The following is a 20,604-nucleotide window of genomic DNA, read 5'->3' as shown; positions in this document are numbered from 1 at the left end:
CAACAATGGAGTCCCCTTACCGTGAAGCTCAAAGAAAAGGGGATCAGATATAAGTGGACCTTCCCGTTTGGACTTGTATTCGATTGGGCTGGTTCTCAGAAGCGGATAACCACGATGCAGGAAGGTGCGGACCTACTTCAACTTGAACTGAACCAAGAACTGGTCGAGGAATCGAGGATGGCGGACCTGAGCGGCCCCTCGGAGGTGAAGAGTGGTGCCCGAGCCAGGCCATGGGAATGGTCGCTGGTCGGGGAGGGGAAAAGGAGAAGGCCCGTACAGCGGAGGTCCCCTGGGAAGGGAACTGATGCGGAGCCGGCGGCGGTGGAGTGAGCTGGACCAGGGGAGAACTAACCGGGTACTTAAATAATTTCAGTGGGTGGTGGACACAAAGGCACTTTTGTATACAAGAAGGGGAGAGGGTGCTAAGAGCAAACATCATGGGATCATCAAGGGCGAGGAAGCCTGGGGGGGAAGGGATGGGGGACGCGGGAGGACCAGGTTTTAAAGGTCATTAGGGGTTGGGGGGGGGGGGAAGGGAGAGAGGGTGGGGGGGGATCCTCAGGTGCTGCACGAGGGACGAACTAGAAGTGGCCCAAGCACCCGGGCAACAGGCAGGGGGCAAATGAGTGGGAGTGGAGAACTGTCGGAGGGTCTTGAATGGCGGGGACAATTGTCTAACTACAATTCAAGTGGGTAACGCACAATGTTGGGGGCCTAAATACCCCACTGAAAAGGAAAAAGCTGGAACAATTTACGAAGCGGGGAAAACCAGACTTTCTGGGATTACAAGAGACACACCTGCTTCGCAAGGTGGCGCTGGCCATCAGGGGCACGGTGAATTTCCGCTTAGAAGACACCCTTCCTCTGCGATCTCATGGGGAAAATACGTGGCTGAGCAAGAGGCCAGATAATCATAATGGGGGACCTGAATATAGCTTGGAACAAGATTAAAGACAGGTCAGGAGGGACCAAAAGCCGTGGGGGAGGGACAGTAGCCTCAGCGGAACTCCGGGACAAAGTGAGAGCATAGGGCTGAGGGATGTCTGGAGGGAATTGAGGGGGGATGAGGAGGGCTACACATTCCTTTCTGAAGTTCATGGGACCCAGTCCAGAATTGACTACATCTGGATCTCGGCCAACCTGGTGGGTAAGGTAAAAGAGGTAGAGGTCGGGCACATGGGAATAGCAGACCATAAAATATTGTCAATGCAGCTGGAACTGGGAAAAGAGGAGGAGGGAGCTGTGGGGCTGGAAATACCCGGAACATCTACTGAGGGACCCTGTGGTAAGAGAGGAGATAGAGGGCAAGATGAGAGTTCTTCGACAATAACAAGAGGGGACACGAGGGAAGATACAAGATGGGACGCATTTAAGGCCACACTGAGGGGGGAAATTATAGCAGCTAGGGCACAGAGACAAAAACAGCTACAGGACTTTGAGTCCCGGCTGGAAGCGGAAGTTGAGGAAGCGAGAGGCAGGGTAGCGGCGAACCCCAGCAGGATCAACCAGAACACTATAGGAGGGCAATAGGACAACTGGGGATCCTTAGGACCAAAAAAGCGGAGGGGGCCATGCTTTTTGTGAGGCAAAAATTCTATGCAAGAGGGAATAAGGCGGATGCCCTGCTAGCTCGCCTCCTTCGGGGAGCGGCCTTCAGAAACACAATCGCGGCGCTAAACTCAGAAAAGGGGGAAAGGGTTACCCGAATAGAAGACATCCAAGAGGCCATGGCCGTTTTCTACAAGACCTTATATGCTTCACAGCACCCCTGCGTCAAGCTCAAGAGCAATTCCTGGAAAGGGTTAACTTACGTAAAATCGAGGGGGATGCCCAGATTGGTCTACAACAAAAGATAACGGAGGAGGAGGTGAGGGGGGCTATTCGGAAGCTGCCCGCGGGTAAGGCCCCCGGCCCCGATGGGTACACTGCGTCCTTTTATAAGACCTACGCGGGCGTGCTGGTTCCACACCTGACCTACCTTTTCAACTCCTTTTTGGATAGTGGGAAAATCACCCCGTCCATGGAAGAAGCCAAGATCTCCCTGATTCTGAAGGAGGGCAAGACCCCCTTGAAAGATCCTCCTATAGGCCAATAGCGCTCATTAACGTAGACGCAAAGATCTACACTAAGATCCTGGCGAACAGGCTTGAGGGGCTCCTCCCGGATTTGATCCATCAAGACCAGGCGGGATTTGTAAAGGGGAGGCAGACAGCGGATAATATCAGAAGGGTGGCCCACCTGGTGGAAAAGGCAGAAAAGACTCGCAAACCGGCAGCACTCCTATCCCTAGATGCTGAAAAAGCGTTCGACCGGATGGAGTGGTCCTTCCTCTTTAAAACCATGGAAAAGATGGGGTTGGGAGGCGCTTATTTACAGTTGGTCAAGGCGAACTATGAGGGCCCACAAGCGAGGGTGGTGGTAAATGGGTTTCTAACTAGACCATTCCAACTCCAAAGAGGAACAAAACAGGGATGTCCCCCACCACCCCTGCTATACGCAATTTACCTGGAGCCCCTCCTACCGGCAATACGGGAATCGGAAGGAATACAGGGAATACCGTTTGGAGGCAGGCACCACAAGGTGGCGGCCTTTGCAGACGACATGTTGCTCCCCTGACCAATCCCATAGAGTCGAGCACACAAGCTAGGTTATTGCTAGAAGACTTTGGGGAAGCATCCGGACTACGCATTAACATGCACAAGTCCGAATTGATGGACCTAACATTGGCAAGGGAAGAGAGGGAGGAGCTAAAGGGGACGACGCCCTTTGCCTGGCGACCGGGGGGGAATCACATACCTGGTGGGGGGAATCACATACCTGGGGGTGAGAATCACTCGGCTTTGAGCGGAAGGTACGCAGCAAACTACCCCCCACTCCTGCAAAGAATTAAGAAAGATCTCCGTAAGTGGCGGAACTTGCGGATCTCCTGGTTGGGGAGGCTAGAGGCACTTAAAATGGTTACCCTGCCGAGGCTACTTTACCTCTTCCAAGCTATCCCTCAAGCAGTCCCAGCTTGCTTCTTCAGGGAGTTCCAGGTAATGACAAACAACTTCATATGGGAGGGAAAAAGGGCAAGGGTGAGGAGGATGCAACTTATGGCCCCAAGAAAAGGGGGGGGCTAGCTCTTCCCAGCTTCCGTCAATACTAAGAAGCAACCCAACTAAGGGTGATCAGGGAATTGCTACAGGAGGGGGAAGGAAAACACTGGGTTCAGATGGATAGAGCGGTTACGCGACACGAACTGGGAGAGGTTCTGTGGCTACCCAGACAGCACCGCCCGGGCCATATGTACCTTAGCTCGATTACTAAACTAGCGGCAGATAACTGGGACAGATTGGTCCAACGGAAGGAAATTACAACCTTCCCGTCTCCCATCACCCCCATCTTCAATAATAAAAACTTCACCCCCGGGTTGGAAAAAAGGGCATTCCGGAACTGGCGGGATGGGGGGTGGCGTTGGATGCGGGACATGTTTATTGAATGGGAGATCAGTTCTTTTGTAGATTGTAAAAAGGATTTCGCACTGGGGGAGGGCGAACGACTGAGATACTCACAACTTCGAAACTGGCTTCTACACCCCATAAATAAAGAGGCGGCCACTAGATCACCGACCCCTTTTGAAAAATTCCTGATGACCAATGACTTCTCGAAAGGCCTTATTTCGCAGCTTTACAAGACCTTGGATGAGGCTACCCCGAGGCCGCAATGGGCATACATGGGAAGGTGGGAAAAAATTCTGGGCAGGGAAATGGAGAAGACAGTGTGGGAAAATCTTTGGAGGAAGATCCCCAAACTAGCGAGAGCCTCACAAACCCAGGAGGCCTGGTATAAGATATTGTATGGGTGGCACTATACCCCAGCTCGGCTACGCAGGATCTACACGGAATCATCGGGAACTTGCTGGAGGGGATGCGGCCAGGAGGGCACTGTGGAACACATTTGGTGGCAATGCCCAAAAATAGTCCCGTTCTGGGGAGACATCAAGCAGGCGATGGAACAAGTGTTTGGGGCAGAGGGAGGTATACCCCCAGAATGGTCACTACTAGGCTTGAGGCCAGCAGAAGGGCCGACGGGCTCAAGGGGCAGGGAAAGAGCGAGGGTGATGCTCACTCTGGCAGCAATGACAATCATAGCCCAGAAATGGAAGAGTTCGATCAGACCAACGCTTCAAGACTGGCTGCGTAAAGTGTGGGAGATAGTAGCGATGGAATGGGCCTCCTATGCAATGAACACAATACAAAAATTTGCGGGCGAGTGGGGTGAGGTCCTTTCCTTTCTTAGAGACGATTTCAGGATTGGATGGCGCCCACAACGTCCAAGACTTCTGGACCTGGAATAATCCCGACTAGACACTTTCTGGTGACAGGGAGCTACAGAGACTTTGGAACAGCACCGGGGGGAGGGGAGGGAGGAGTTATGGGGATTGCTAATGTTGTTGAAAAATTCAATAAAGAGAATTAAAAAAAAAAGAAAAATAAACTACAGGTATGTCACACTTTTCGTTCCTTTAGGGATGCCTCATGGGTGCCTGCGGCAGGGTATCCTGCAACAGGGGGCATCCTTCCCTACAGGGAACAGAATTATGCAATCTGTGAGAGTTTTATGTGGATTAAAAAGTGTTGAGACTAATGGAAGTTAAGCATATTTCTTTTCTCTTCATTTGTAAATTGAAAGGTAACACAAACATATTCATATCATCAGAGGCATACATTTAAATAATACAATATATACAGTATCCAAGTATCCAAATTCAGCAATAACAGCGGATCCAATCCTTATCTAACAATAACAAGCCTCTATATCATAGCAATGGTTTAAGATTGACAACATCGAACAATACATCACTGACAGACGTCAACACACAACATAGAACACACAAATCTGGTAACCTTCCTCTTATTATGTTCCCTCGATCACATGCTCCATAAATTAACATTACCTACACAACCCGTTGAACAATCCCCAAATTTCAAAGTAACGTTCCTCCCGTTTCGGCTTCTTAAAAGTAACTTTTTCATAATCAGGTAAAGTACGCACATCTAGCAACCAGTCCTCCATCTGGTATTTTCCTCAACTTCCACACCCGTAATATTTGCTTTGCCTCTACTACAAGAACTCTATTTATCCATTCATTGTTAATTCGGGCCATTTCACTTCTCCTGTTGATCGATAACAAGATTGTCGAATAAGGTCTTCTTGTAAGTGTGTTCCCCAGCACAAGATCTAATCTGCTTAAAACATCACTCCAGAAATCAGTCATTCTCGGGCATGCCCATAACATATGCAGTAAGGTACCCCCACTACGGCCACAGCCCCAACAAGTGTCATTATAGGGCAACCCTATCCTAGCCATCCGCACAGGGGTCCAGTACAATCGGCAAAGCCTTTTTGACACTTCATCTGCAGGTTTTATTTTCTGGAGTGTATTTGGGGTGATGGCTAAAGAAACCGAGGTCCTGATCGGAGATTCAACAGAAAAGTCCCAGGACTGGGTTTTCATATTCCTAAACTGCTAGATCTCCCTCCTCACTCCTAAAACTGCAGATATTTTAACCTATAATTGTATGGTTCATTTTATACCCTGGATATCCACCAAGAGGGAGCATGTTCCAGTAATGAGCATAGCTTCTGTGGAGTTTTTGAACGGATTGTGAATGTGTTTGACAGATTGTCACCAACCAACAAATGACTGTCGGGAGTACCATTTAGAAGAATGTTAAGTACAAATGGTTTGGTGGGGGGTGGGAGGTCCCCGTTGATGTTCTCAAGCCAGGGCTCTGCAACCTTTGGCTCTAATGTTTTGAACTACAACTCCCATCAGCCAGGCCGGAGCCTGACCGGTGATGCCCAGGTTATCGCAGAGACGGTGGAGCAGGGTAATATGGTTGACTGTGTCGAAGGCAGAGGAGAGATCAAGTAAGATGAGGAGAGAGGGAATGTTACAGTCAAGGTTAGAAGCAGATCTTCACAGATGTTCAGGAGAGCAGCAGTTTCCGTGGTTCTGGCAACCCTGAAGCCAGATTGGTGGTCCTGGAGAGAGCCAACCAAATCAGAATGAAAGTTAAACTGAGAAATGGCCAGATTTTCCAGGAGTTTACCCAGAAACGGAGTAATGGAAATTGAGCGATAGTTAGCTGGACAAGAAGGACCAGCTGTGGATTTCTTGAGGAGAGGATGCACAAGGGATTGCTTCAGAGGGGAAGATCCAGAGGCAAAGGAGAGGTTGCAAAAATCAGCAAGGGCCGGGGTGAGGGCATCAATGTGGACCTTGATGGTTTTAGAGGAACAGAGATGAACCTGTTTTGACGAGGCTTTCATAGATCGGACTTGTCTAGCAACCTCATCAGGGGAGAAAAGAGGAAAGGATGAGAAAGAGGGTGGGGGTAGCAGAAGGAGGGTCAGCAAGCAGAGACGGCTAGAGGAGAGATGGGGAGGGAAGAAGAGGGGAGGGTAGACAGGATGTCCTGGGTTTTAGAGATAAAGTGAGAGGCAAGGGCACTGTAAATATTCTGGGAGGTTAGAGTAGGGGTAGAGACTGCAGCAGATTGCAGATATTAAAGAGTTTGGCCAAATTGTTAGATGTTGCAAAGACACAGGCTTCAATTTGGACTCTCTTCTTGGTGCAGAGAGTCGATATTGCCTTTGGAGCAGGCGACAAGCCAGTTTGTCAGAGGATGAACAAGAAGCCCTCCACATCCTCTCAGCCGCCCTACACTTAAGTTTAAGTGTAGCTAGGTCAGAGTCATACCAAGAATTGCACTTGGCTTTGGGTTTCAAACGGATGGGTGTCAAGCAACGGATCCATTTTTTTGGGACTTTGGTGTCAACTGTAATGGCAGGATCAAGTGTTCATTTTGGAAATGCTAGGTGGGGCTGGCAGTTACCAGACAGTTCACGAATAGTATGCTCACAAATGAAGACCCGGTGCCTAAAATTGAGCATGGCAATAAGAGGAGAGCTGCATTTATCATACGAGGGTCCTTCGTGCGCTCAGTTTTCAGCTGATGATCTGTGATTGCTGGACAGAAAAGTTCAACAATTTATAGCTTTCACGCTGCAGTCGGAGGGCTTCCTCCACCAAGTTGGGACTGCTGTAATATTCACTTCATGCTCATAGTTTCCGGGTCATTTTCTAGGGTACTTGTTAGTTCTACACTCGAGTACTTGGACAGATTAATGTATCCTCAAAGGGACTGATCACCATTATAGTCCAATTCGGGGCAACAAGGGTAGCATCAGGGTTAACGTTTCCATTTAAACTAACCTCTGTTTTCCTTGGAAACCAGTCCATGGAATAGATAATATGCTCTAGATGGGACAATTAGCCCAGGTTTGTCCTATTCCCAAAAAAGAGGAATGACCCTGTTCGCAATTCATTTGGAGGGTATATTTAAAACTACAATTTTGGATCAATGTATAAAGTTAAAGTGCATGGGTAGATTTCATATTCTGAGTTTTCCTGTTTTAATGCAAGAGTTCTGTTATTGTTATAATTCTGCATTTATCTTAAACATGTTGCTAAGAGTAAAATACATCTGAGTTAACTGGCTAAAACATATTTGAACCACCATCGGCCTTGTTAAAAAGTAGAGGTTTGAGGCACTTTCAAATTGAGTAGTTCCAGATGATTCTGTCTTCATGGCATTTTAGGGATTCTATTCTCTTTAGGAAGCCCCTTTCACCTAAGAACTCAAGTAATATAGTTTCCACCTTGCTTGTTAACAGAGGTGAGTGCTGTGTTGCCCCCTCTCAAGCAGAGAGTACTTTATTGCATAGGTTATTGTGTCAAAAGGGGAGGTGCTAAAAGAGAGCCACAATGACCTTCCACAATAAACAAAAGGAAAAATAACTCTTCTTCGGTCAGGTTAGTCTCACCAACACATGCGTCAAAGCACAGAAAATCAGACCCTGGAGATCTGAGTCAGTCGTGTCAGTCACCCCTGCTCTGGCCTTAAACCACAATCTAGAAAAAGAAGTACTCTACCCCTGTCGAGACCCAAATGACTAAAAACCTATTCCTGGATCAACATAAGACTGCAGCTCTTAACGCTTCAGTCTAATAAGACTTAATAAGAGAAGTCTACACCAATGCACAAACCCATTGCCTCACAACTACCTTTCTCTCTCGATAGAAACACACATACATACCCAGCAGTAACTGGCAATTGCCAAAGAGAAAACCAGATCTCAGTACTCTGGTACTTCTGGGAGGCACTCAGATTTTGCACCTCCCACCCTATTTACCTCACCAACAACCCCCACCCACTTTTCTTGTAGAGCCACAAAACCACCAAAACAGCAGTGGTGCGTTACACATTACATCTTTGCATTACATACAACAGGCATGTGCTAATCACATCTAGGTAGGTATCCTATATTTTTCCATCCATGTCTTTGCTTCTCGGTAAAGTTCCCATAAGTGCTAGTACACATTATGCAGGTTTAAGCTGCACAACACTCAACTTCTGCTTAAATTATATGAATTTACTAGCAAATCTGCTCCAGAGCTTTGCATAAATGAAAATGTACATGTGCTTGCATTTTCTTTCACTCATTGCGAATGTTCATTTTTATTTCACTTTCAAAAAGGACATTTATTTGAACATCTTGGTTGTTCCTCTAACAGTTTGTAACTTTTGAGCGTGGTTTGACATTCCATTAGGGATATGGTTAATTTAGCAAAGCATACTGGCAAAATAAGATTTTCTTGACAGTATAAGCTGCCTATAATGGAGTCAGATGTATGCAAGGGAAGTTAGCTTAAGTAAAGCAAACCTCACCTGTGCTTGCGGGAGCTTCTTGAGTGGCCAGATTTGTAGGAATAACCAGAGTATTGGGACTCGGTGTCCATGTTGTCCGACCTCTGTGCCTTATATCTGTACACGTTAACGGACTTCGGTCGCCCAGGTACTGCTGCCTGCGCACGTGCAGCTGCCTCCTTCAGTGCAGGTTTCTTCAGGCCAAGAGGCACCTTCAGAAAGTCAACTTTTGCCTTGAGGGACTCTATTTTGATTCACTGGAAGGACTAGTTCTAGAAGAAAGTGAATTACCTATTTTTGTACAAAAAAGAAATGAAGACAAAACATTAATATGTAAAATTAACAAATGAGGAGTTAGGCATATGCTCAAAATCATGTACATCTCTGCTGCTATTCTAACTTCCATCATGATTTGGTAAAAATTAAGACTCCAATACACATATGGACAATCGTGGTAGTACAAGATATTTTTTAATTCACTTAAAAAGCCATTTTAGGCTGTACCTTATCAATTATTTTAACCCTAAAAGAGTATTTTTCAAAATATAAAACCCTGAACTTAAAGGTTTGCTTGAAACGTACCTTTAACCTGCAAATAAATAACATTTGATCAGGTGGAAGGGTCAACTTCCAAGTCCCAGATTCCCAAAGAAATTTCAACTGCTCTCTGAAATTTCACCCCTTTAATTTTTCATGTTATAGGACCGACCCAGCAGTCACTTCAAGAATAAATCGGAAAGGTGGATGGAGAGAAGGGAACATCTGAGCAGCAGAGACTCTCTAGAGCTTTCTTCTAAACAAACAGGACAATGCACTAGTTGTTTTCTTGGAAGCAGAACATGGCGATTTCTCAAAAACAGTGAACACATTTTGATTGTGGCCTTAATGAAAAAGCTTCAGAATAACAGATTATTTTAGGACCAAGAACTGAAGTTAACTGTGCCTCGGAATGTTATGTTCAACAGATTATACTGCTGCCCATTTTTCTGCACAAGGTCATTCTTAATAGTCCTCATACATACTTTTAAATGGGCACTCATGGATTATTTACTTTTTCAACATTGAAACAATCACCTGATACACCCCAGAGAACAGCTGCACGCTTGCAAAAACAACGAGCTTCAAATAAGAGCGCTCCAATTGGCTTCTTTGAGAAAACATTTTACAGTTTGTTTCCCCCCCCCCCAATTACCCTATTTTTTCCCTAACAAAAAGGTTACAGCCGCAGCACAATAGTTTAAGTACAAAAAAGACTTTACTTGCAAGAAACACATTGGGCGCCATTATAAGGTAGGCGGTAGTCGTGACAGTAAATACCAGCAGAGCAGCCGCCACAGTCATTTTTTTTCCGGCACCCGGCAATGGGGATGTACCAGGGCATTCCGGCCCTGCCGGACCTGGTAATTCCCCTTCGCAGGGTGGCGGTAAACATTACTCCCCATTCCCATTTCAGTCCCATAGGACTCAAATGGGAAGGCCGGTAGCAATGGTCCCGTTATTAACGGTACCAATGATATGCTACCTTATTTATTTATTTATTTATTTATTCGCATTTGTTAAGCGCACAGAATCAGCCCTGAGGCATCGTGGCGCTGGTTACAGAATAGCGCTGGTTACAGGGAAAGCGCGTCTTAGTTACAGCATACAGAGGCATACATGCATACAGTTTGGGCAGTAGCAATAGTTAGCAGTGTGTGCCTGAATGGCAGTAGGTAGAGGAATTTTAGTTAAAGAGAGAGGTTTTGAGTTTTTTTCTAAACGCTGTGAGGGAGCCTTCTGCTCTTAGAGCGTGGGGGAGATTATTCCAAAGTTTTGGTGCTATGTAGGGGAAACCCAGCCCCCCGGCTGTAATCTTGTGGATGCGTGGTACAGTGAGTTGGTTAGTGTAGCAGAGTCTGGTAGGTCTGGATGAGGTCTGTCTGAGAATGGTGTCTGAGAGATATGATGGTGCAGTGTGGTGGATACATTTGTGGGTAGTAGTCAGTACCTTGAAGGTGATGCGTTCTTTGACAGGGAGCCAGTGAACTGATTGCCTTGCCAGTGAGATGTGGTCCCTTTTGGAGATGTTTAATGCTGCTCTTAGAGCGTTATTTTGGGTGACCTGGAGTTTGTTTAGGTTTTTTTCAGAGGTGCCGGCTAGAAGTGCATTGCAATAGTCAAGTTTAGCGCCTATGGTAGCTCTTGCTATTGAAAGGCAGTTTTCTTTGGAAAGGAATGGTTTAATGGCGTTGATGAGTTTAGTGCTTAGTGCAGATGCGGAGACAATGGCACTAACTTGTTTGTCCATGGACAGGGTTGCATCAATGTAGACCCCTAGCGTTTTCACAGAGGATAGGACTGGGATAGTGCAGTTGTCGATGTTGAAATTGGCATAGCAGCTGTCTAGCCTGGCCAGTGTGGATTTTTGGCCGAGGATAAGGATTTCAGTCTTATCCCCGTTAAGACATAGGCCGTTAGTGGCCATCCAGGCTTGAATGGCTTGTAGGCCTGTCTGCGAGTGCCGTTCTGCCCGGCTGGTTAGACCTGCCGGGCTGAAAGGCACCTGCGAGTAGATCTCGTAGTTTGCCGGTCCGGTAACAACGGTACCGGCAAGCTTACCTGTACCGTTGTTACCGGACCAGCAACCTTTTAATGAGGCCCATTGTGAAGGATTGCCCTTTTGCAAGGAAATCTGGGTTTTGAAATGTTTATTAATTTAATAAAATAAGGGTAATTCCATCTCTGAAAGGGTAATCTGCTGATCAGATTCCCCTTTCATAAGATCCATGCCAAAAGCATAGTGTGTACTTAGGCCGTTCTGCATCAGTAACTAGATCCCGCAGCGGACAGAACAGGTTCAGAGGTCCCAGGAAGTCTCTTGACAGCTGCATTGACAGCTAAGCATTTCAATTACCAGTCTACCTCCTAGTGACAGAACACTCTTTAAATACAAGCTAAGCCCAAGTTATGCTATGGTGGATGTTTTCTCATAATTATTACAGCAACATCAATTTGATATCACAAGTGTGTCAGCCCTGTGGGCGCATGCTCAAATGTGAAAGGATTAGGTGCATTCTCCTCAGAAAGGATAAACCTTGGGGGATGACCTTTCTCTGTAAGGGTCGGTAACACCCTTCTCGGAAGACATCCACTCCACAGGAAGCTGACCAGGGAACAAGAATCAAAGGGCACAGTCATTGACAAAAGGCTAGACCTCACACCAGGGTGCTGCATTTCAAAAGGCCTTTGATTCTATTGCGAGGTGAAGGGGAACCAGGTTTTTTTTATTTTTTTACATCTCTATTGATTGGTTCACATCTCCACTTTAGACCACATTACAGTTACAACGTATGGCACAAACACAGCTGTATACACATTGCATATCACATTCTTCAAGGTACAGAGCACGCCTGATAAGCACATTGATAATGTCCCTCGTCCCATACAAATGCCCAGCTTGGCCTGCTCCGGGCAATGTCATACAGTCTCCCCGACCTCCTTCCTCATCCCAGTGCTTCTTCTCTCATCAACAAGTATGATGTTCACGGGCCCCAGATGTCTTTAGGTCTATTTTGTTGCCCACACATGGCAGCATAGTCTATCAGTATCGCTTAGCCTAATCAGATCTTTCAGCCATCTGTCCGTCCCCGACATTAGTCCACTTCATAAGGATACACCTCCTAGCCGCTATCATGCAGGATGCCAAAAGTTTATGATACTTCTTCGGTGTTCCAGGTGACCACCCCAGCATGCTGCACAGCATTGTGCATGGGATATCCTGCTCCACCATTCCCGGCCATGACATCAAACACACCCTCCCAGAAATCACGCAGACCAACACACGCCCAAAGCATATGAACCATATGCACCTGATCAGTGTTGCACCTAGGGCATGCAGCCGAACTCGATGCATCAAATTTGTGTACTCGAGCCGGCGAGACGTAGGCCCTGTGGAGGGTCTTGAGTTGAATTAATTGTAGTCTAGGACTAAATGTCCCAGTGTGCGTGGTGCCACATATTCTTTTGCACTACTTATCCCCAAGGGTGACGCCGCTGTCCTGTTCCCAGTGGTGTTTACAGGGGAGAGGGTCCCGATGTGTGTCAGCAAGAATGTTACTGTATATTGCTGAGACTACGCAACTGTACCCTGAGGAGTTTTGATTATAGTACAGTAGTGGTGTGGTCTGGGGTATGTCAGGGAAGACCGGCGACCATTCCCTGAAAGCCACCCACATCCAGTAATATTGTAACCTGCGTTGAGGGCCCCTGCCCATCTTATCCAGATACACCTCCTGAGACATAAACTTCCCATCCGGTTACATGTCCTCCAACCAAGCTATCTGCCTACCCCCACCCCCAGCCCCCCCATTCTCGCACTAATGCTGCATAGCATGTTGGTGCCAAGACTTCAATCCACAGAGCGAGATGTACAGATCAAATGAGTGTTCCACCCCAGCCTCCTCATCGTCCGTTTCCAAGCGTACACCGTTCACGCCACTGGGTCCAGTTTACATTTGTCCGCGACTCTCCCCGAGATCAACAGCCCCTGTAGTGAATGGGGGTGCACCGAGCCTCTCTCAATGCATTAAGCCTGGCTGCTCCAGGCTAACTTCCAGATCCCTCACACATATAAACTCATCATCTGCATAGAATGAAATTAGCTCCCTGGGTCCCCTCATATTCCCCCCCCCCCCTGTGTCCATGGAACCTCCAGAGTCTACCAGCCAATACTTCTATAGCAATCGCAAAAAGCATCAGGGAGAGGGGGCTCCCCTTTCTGGTCCCTCTCCCAAGTGCAAACAGGTTCGACCAGGTTCCACCAATATTAATTTGGGCCCTGCAGCCCGAGTATAGCGGCCGCACTGCTTGCATGTAGTACATCGGGAACCCTACTTGTGCCAACACCTCAAATAAGTAGCCCCACTCCGCCGAGTCAACTGCTTTTTCCTCATCTAGAAGCGCCGCTACTGCCTGTGTTCCTGGATCTATCTGTGCCATGATTGCAAACAAGCGTCTAAGATTCAAAGCTGTCGACCTCCCAGGGATAAACCCCGACTGATCCCAAAGAACTATTTGTGTGACATACGGAAGGAGGCGGTCCGTCAGTACCTCCGCAAATATTTTCACATCAAGGTTTATAAAGAGATATTGGGCGGTATGACATGCAGTCGAGTGGGTCCTTGCCTGGCTTCAGCATTAGTGTTATGACAGCTTCCCTCAAAGTGGGGGGAAGAATTCCCTTACTTATCCCTTCCTCCCACAAATCGAGCACGTGGCTAGCAAAATCAGTTTCCCATTCCTTATAGAATTCGGCAGTTATACCATCCGTCCCCGGTGCCTTCGCGGTAGGTAGGGCCCTCACCACACTCAACACATCATCCACCGATAAAGGTCTTGCAAGGGTCTCCACTGCCTCTGTGTCGAGTCCGGGTAGTGCCACTGCCTCAATATATTCCCTAAGTTTGGGGGCTGTTGGAGTCCCTCTTGTAGCGTACAGGGATTCGTAGAATGCATGGAATTCCTCTGTTATTTCACTAGGTTTCACTAACACCGCCCGTGCTTGGATCTTACTGCAGATCTCTTTCCGAATCCCTGCTTGCCTCCAACCAGTGTCGCCAGGTACCTGCCTGGTCATCCCTCTTCCCCATATCTACGGGCCATGGCAGGATGGGCTAAGTATTTCACCTCTCGGTCTGCAATTGCCTGGAAATTATCTAACCCTTCCTTCAGCTTAGCTATTGAACTAGGTGAGTTCAATCTTTCCACTCTCTCTCCCAGTGTTTTTTTTTGGATTTGGTTTATTTAATAAAAACCTTTACAATTAATTTTCATTCAATGTACATTAAAACAATATTTAAAATAATCCAACATACATTCATATATAATTCTTACCAAACTTCATAGAATTTGAAATTGAATGTATAGTCATTGTGAAATACATCCAGGCAAATGCTAACATTTTACTTCGTGTCTCATTTAGGTAGCAAACCCCTAATTGCAAAATCAAAGTAATGATTAGAAACAATTTATCAAAAGGCTTCCAATTCATACGGTTGGATTCACGCTACTTGATATAATGCATAGTTAACAAATTACAGTTGTGAAACATCTTAAAGTAGCGCTGAAGTTAGAAAGATCTTCCAAACCAGATAAAGATAGTAATGAGGTGCCTTAGGTAGTTTTGTTTTCGCATCCTTCTTTACATTTCACACTACTTCAGAATTTTGCAATTACACACCTGGCAGTTCTTCGCCCAGTTTTGCCTCTATAATTACAAGAAAATTAATTAACTTAAGTGAGTTTTTGACTGTACCCTTCCATACAGCGTTTCCATAGGGATTCCCTAGCAGTGTATGATTTATTTTAAAAGTAATGCTCAAACATTCGAATTAGAGATTCCTCAAAAGAAGGACAAGAAACAACAAGATATTTCAGATGCTTCCTCATCCTCACAAAATCGACACATTCCTGATCCCATGGTTCTTTGACTGCCATACCAGTGTTTTTTTCGAGAGTATGTTAGAAATTGATTTAATCTAAAACGCATATACATTTTCCTTGCTGTTGCTGAGGGAAACTGAATGAGATGTGTGTCTGGTCCCCCATTTACTTCGGAAAAGATTGTATTCCTCAGACGATGAATAAGTCCCCATTACATACAGCATACTGCACCAATGAAATCTTTGATATTTTTTTTTGGCCCGGGAGCCACATACTCATGGATTCCGGAGTTTCATTGATTGAAGTTAACATTTTCTTAAGTTTTAGAGTTATTCTGTTTAGTGATCTAATGCTCGAATCGGCCAGCGTTTTGTTCAGCTTTGCATATAGAGTATTTTTGGGCGGATTCAGCATTTTGATATAATTAGTGATACTTCACCAGTTATATTTTACTGAGAGGGGCAACAGGTTTAACTTGTGACATATCATTACGTTGGGAATGGAAGAGGCCATACCTAATGCATTTTTCCAGTGTTTGCCCTGTAGTGTGTCTAGAAAGTCGTCGAGCTCATAACTGCAAATATCCAGAGAGTAAAGAATGATGGGTTCTACTTTTAGTAGATAACATTGGATCAAGGGTAATAAAGAAAACATGCATAATTTGTGGAATATAATTTTCATTTGAGATGATAAACTTTTGACCTTTTGGTTTAGAACATTTTTCCACATTTTCAAGGAGTATGAATCGATAAGGGGATAGCCTAAAAATCGAATCATGGCTGCATATTCCACTTTGATTCCGTTCAGAGTCCAAGAAAAACTGTAAGGTTTGAGTTTACCATCTGAAAAAATAGATATGTAGGATTTGGCAGGGTTTGGTGATAAATTATGTTTGTGTGCGAAATCTGCGAATTGATCTAATTTTCTTTGCAAACCAAACAGAGTTCTGTCAAAGAATAGCAGATTGTCTGCAAAGCCCATCCAGTCCAAGTTAAAAGAACCAAGCTTAGCAGGAAAACACTCGCCGGTCTGCCAATGATCGCCCAAACCCAAGAGATATAAATTGAATAACACTGCTGCCATGTTGCAGCCCTGTGTTACCCCCATTTTGGTGGTAATGGGGTTAGTGAGAACGCCTTCCTTATTTAGGCAGATGTGGTAGTTGGTATTTTTGTGTAGTGATGCAATTAAAGCAACCAACTGTGTTTGGATGCCCATGACCAACATTTTTTTCCACAGTAACTCACGTATTACACAGTCATATGTTGCGGTCAAGTCCAGGCTAGCCATGTATACCGGACCACTTTTGGATGACGATGTTTGAGCTTGAAGATGACATCCAATAGGTTTCCTAAAACCTACTTGATAGGGTGATAGTAAATTATGATCGCTAATATGAGTTTACAGCTAACAGAAGTAAACACATTTTTTTCGAGGAAGCATCAGTTAACGCTATCGGACGGTAGTGAGATAGAGAAGCCGGGGGACCCTTTTTGTATATAGGGATAACCAGAGCTGATGACCAAGAGGGAGGGATTATGCCAGTCTGTAGGATCGTATCAAAACTGATCTTTAGAATGTGAGCTCAAAATACCGGGTTTGATTTGTATACACAGGCTGGGAGACCATCGGGGCTAGGAGCTTTGGAGTGTTTTAATTTCCCTATGGCCTCGATGATATCCCAAATAGTCCACGTAGCTTGAGTACCCAATAGCAACTTGGGTTCTCCCCCTTTGAGCGAAGAGAAGCGATCTGGCATTAGGTATGTACCTTTTATGTATGAAACTCAGGTTTCTGCTGTAATCACTGATTCCATCACATTAGCAGAATCAGAAGTAATGGTACGCAGAGTGGACCAGATTTGCCTTGAATCATGTTTTAGCAGGTGGTAATGTTTTGATTGTCTTCATAATGCAGTTTGCCTTTCATCCATTTTAACCTGTTTCTATTAGTTTGTTTGATAATTTTTATTAGTTATTTTCGACTCTGAGGTAGCGGTTGTCTTAATTAATCTCCTGATCTCTGAATTTTTTTGAGCTTTCAGGATCGCTACATGCTGGTTGAATTTATGAGCATGCCAAACTAGCGTTTGGACTTTCTTCTTTCGTTCTTGTGCCAGTTTTTGCAAATGAAATTTTATTCTAAGAGCATTCTTATTTTCCATTTGTGGGAGGGAAGTACCTCCAGAAACAGTGTTGGTGATGATATCAGCATCCCATTACAGATGGTTTATAAAAGTGCTGCAAACTCTAGTATTCCATCTCCTGGTTAGGGATTGACAGTCAGGTTCTAACAAGGGTAGAAATAACTCTTCAGAGAAACGGGCAATGGAATGTTCAAAGTCAATGTAACAATCATATGGTCCCCTAGGGCCGGGTCGCTTATCAGGAGAGAGTCAACATACCAGTAAAGCCTCAAGGAGATAAAAAAAATAGTCAATTAGGGACTTACAAACTCCTCTTGCCCAAGTATAGCCGTAAGGTTCCAGTGGAAAGATAGAGGTTTGCATATCCCAATCAAGAAAGAAATTGTTCCACGTTTGCCCGTTTTTCTTTGAGGAAGTCGAAGGATTGTTCCACATAGGTCTTGGATGGGAACTTTCTTCATAACAATAGCAATTCAAATCACCTCCAGCAATTATTCTAACAGATGGATGTTTTATCAGAGCCTTTTCAATAACGTTATTCAGTTCGTCTAAGATGTCATCAATTGGAGTGATGAGTTTATTCCAATAGATGCATATCAGAAGGAGAATGATGGAAGGATCCTCGTCGTCTATTAGTATAATGGCCAATAAAGAGTCGGATCTACTGATCATTTCTGTAGAACATTTGCATGCAGTGTTGATTAAAATTGCGAGACCACCCAATGGTCTTTCCCAGGGTCCCCGACATGTCACTTGAATGTAGGCATAATAACCCTCAATGGTAAAATCGGTTTGGTTCATGGATTCTTGTAAAACGATGTCGGGTCTTGGGTGGTAATTGAGGCTATACCATTTTTTAAAGTTATTTAAGACGCATGAATTCCACAAGATAATGTGAAATTTAGCCAGGCTAAGAGTCTCTCATCGGGTTTGCTTGAATTTGCGTTTGCTCGGATTTAGGATCCTTCCATGACATCTCTTTCAGTGCTGATACAAAGGACATAAATTGTTTCATTGTGTTTGCATCAAAGTTTGTAGGGTCACCTTGGCTCGAACTAATGGGCGTAATCTCATCAGAAGGGGGCGTAGTCTCCAGAAAACTGATTGCTTCGTCAAGGGAGGAGAATATGCTAGATAGTAGGCCGATGGAGGCTAGATCCTCTCTGTACTCCCATATTAATTTCAGAATTAAAGGGGAAATACATTTGCAGATCATTCTGTTATTATTCACAGAAGTCAGTTTCACCCAGTCAATATCATTAGTATAATACGAAGTGCTGGGATCTCCTGTAAGGCTGACAAGAAAACGTGATTCAGACGTGCCTTCACATGTCGTTTTGGCTCACTTTCCCACCCCATTACTGAGGCAGTTTTTAGATCGATTGAATTGGCACTCGCTGTAGAACAATGCAGCACCGAATTCGAAGCATTGCAATTCGTAGTTAGCGGAATCGCATGTTCCGAAACGTAAACGTACGGGCCTGCTTGGTCAGTCGTGCCCTCAAGTTCAAGATTAATAACTGTCGTTTTTGCATCAGCAATGTGGGAATTGGTGCCATTAGTGGCAGTAGCTTGAACATTTCCTTTCTTGTTTGTACAATTAGCTTGTTTTGAAGTCCTTTGCTTGTTATCTATACCAATAATCACTTTTTCCGTCTTTTTTATACCCAGCATGGGGTCAAATTTCAAAAAGACAGATTGTTTATGGTTGGGTGATTGATTTTCAGATTGTGATCCCAAATTTAGGATAGCTATTCCTTCATCCAAACCAGCAGCCCCTTTCTTAGCTTTTGTATTTGATTTTTTTACTACCTTGTACATTTGTCCTGCTTTGGAATCATTTGTTTCTTTTCAATTTAATTCTTTTTGATTGGTTGAACCGTCTGATCAGGTAGAATTAACAGCGCTTTCGATTCTTCATTCAGTTGGTTTAGGTCTATGATCGTGTCCCCCCAGATAGATTGCAAATGTCCCTCATGTGTGTATTGTGTTTGTCTATTTTGTCGATTGCTTGATTTTTTAAATTTTTTCCACTTTTCCCTTCATTCTTTCATCAAAGATTCTCTGCTTTTCTGCTCGGGCTACAGCTCTCCTTTGTTTTTTAGTTTGCGGAATAGTAGAGGACTCAGCGATTTAATGATCGACTATTGTCCTTTCCTTTGCTTCTTTCAACTCAAAGCCCTCTCCGCTTAAATCGATAAGGTCGGTAAGCGCAGAGGGACTATCCACGGGTGCAATTTCCTTTCCAATTATGGGAGTTTTAGCCTCTGTTATGGTTGGATTAGTTTGACTGGCAAGAGTGGTTGCCATCTCTTTTACAAGAACAGTCAATGCTGCAATATTCAAAGCATTCACATCTTCCATGTATGTTGGAGAAGGGTTAAAATCCTTCACTGAGTCAAGTTTGGGCTTAGAGCCCCCTGTAACTGCCTCAGCAAAAGTTTTAGTTTGTGTGGCAATATGGTGTGTATTTGGCATCTCATTTGTCTTGTGGGTCAGCGCCGAGATCATATTGCACGTAAGGAGCATTGCCTCCATTTTGCTTAGCTTACTAATGAGTTCACACATTGGAAGTTGTAACGTTTTTATTTCTTCATGTGTTTGCTCGTGACCCTTATCCAATAAATTTAGAATCCGCGTCAAAACTGGGAAGGTTTTGAAGCATTGTTGCTCGACTAGGCTTTTTTGCTGCTCCTCAGGTCTAAGATTCGGACGTAACCCATGTACTTGGTTCGTGGACTCATTGTATTCATAGTGTGGGACAGTAAAGCATTCAGGACTATATGAGGATTGGGTACCTTGAGTGATTGATTTTTCTTGAGATTGGAGAACTATTGATCTCTATATTAGATGCGGCCGCAGTAGACATTCTAGGTGAGAAAATGCTCCCTATCGCTCGTGCCACTTTCTGTACACTTAAGTGAGAGGGCACAGAGTATGTGTAGTTTGGAGGGTTGTTGAATAGAAAAACATTTTCAATCCCGTATTTACTTTTGTTTACGGGGGTAGAGGGTTCGTGTGAGAGTCTAATACGCTTTCCCAGTTCAGACTCTATTGCAGGGGCTAACAGAGAATTCAGCAGGGTTGCTACCAAACTTCTCTATCCACATTTTTTTCCTGATCTCATCTCGATCGAGGCTAATATCAGGGATCATGTCTTCATTGCACCATCCTCTCTGGGAAATTTTATTTGCCTCTTTGATGGAAAGGGACCCCAGCGGCTTTTTAAAGGCGCAGATTTATTTTTCCAGGTTCGGATTTTCACATTTCCAAGGAATT

General features: G+C 44.9%; 1 protein-coding gene across 3 annotated transcripts in view; it reads right to left on the bottom strand.

Annotated features, from left to right (window-relative positions):
* Window positions 1-20,604, bottom strand: part of VANGL2 (VANGL planar cell polarity protein 2) — a 903,169-nt gene that overhangs the window by 421,501 nt on the left and 461,064 nt on the right. For all 3 annotated transcript variants that reach the window (XM_069635423.1, XM_069635422.1, XM_069635424.1), the window contains one exon: window positions 8,781-9,050. In XM_069635423.1, coding sequence (XP_069491524.1) covers window positions 8,781-8,851 — 71 coding nt within the window. In that variant the 5' untranslated portion in view covers window positions 8,852-9,050. The remainder of the gene's footprint in view (window positions 1-8,780; window positions 9,051-20,604) is intronic.

Source organism: Ambystoma mexicanum, chromosome 1q, assembly GCF_040938575.1.
Source record: "Ambystoma mexicanum isolate Mex_15411 chromosome 1q, UKY_AmexF1_1, whole genome shotgun sequence".
NCBI classification, from domain to species: Eukaryota; Metazoa; Chordata; class Amphibia; order Caudata; family Ambystomatidae; genus Ambystoma; species Ambystoma mexicanum.
Note: the sequence above shows the minus strand (reverse complement) of the source record. Positions and strands in the feature narration are given on the sequence as shown.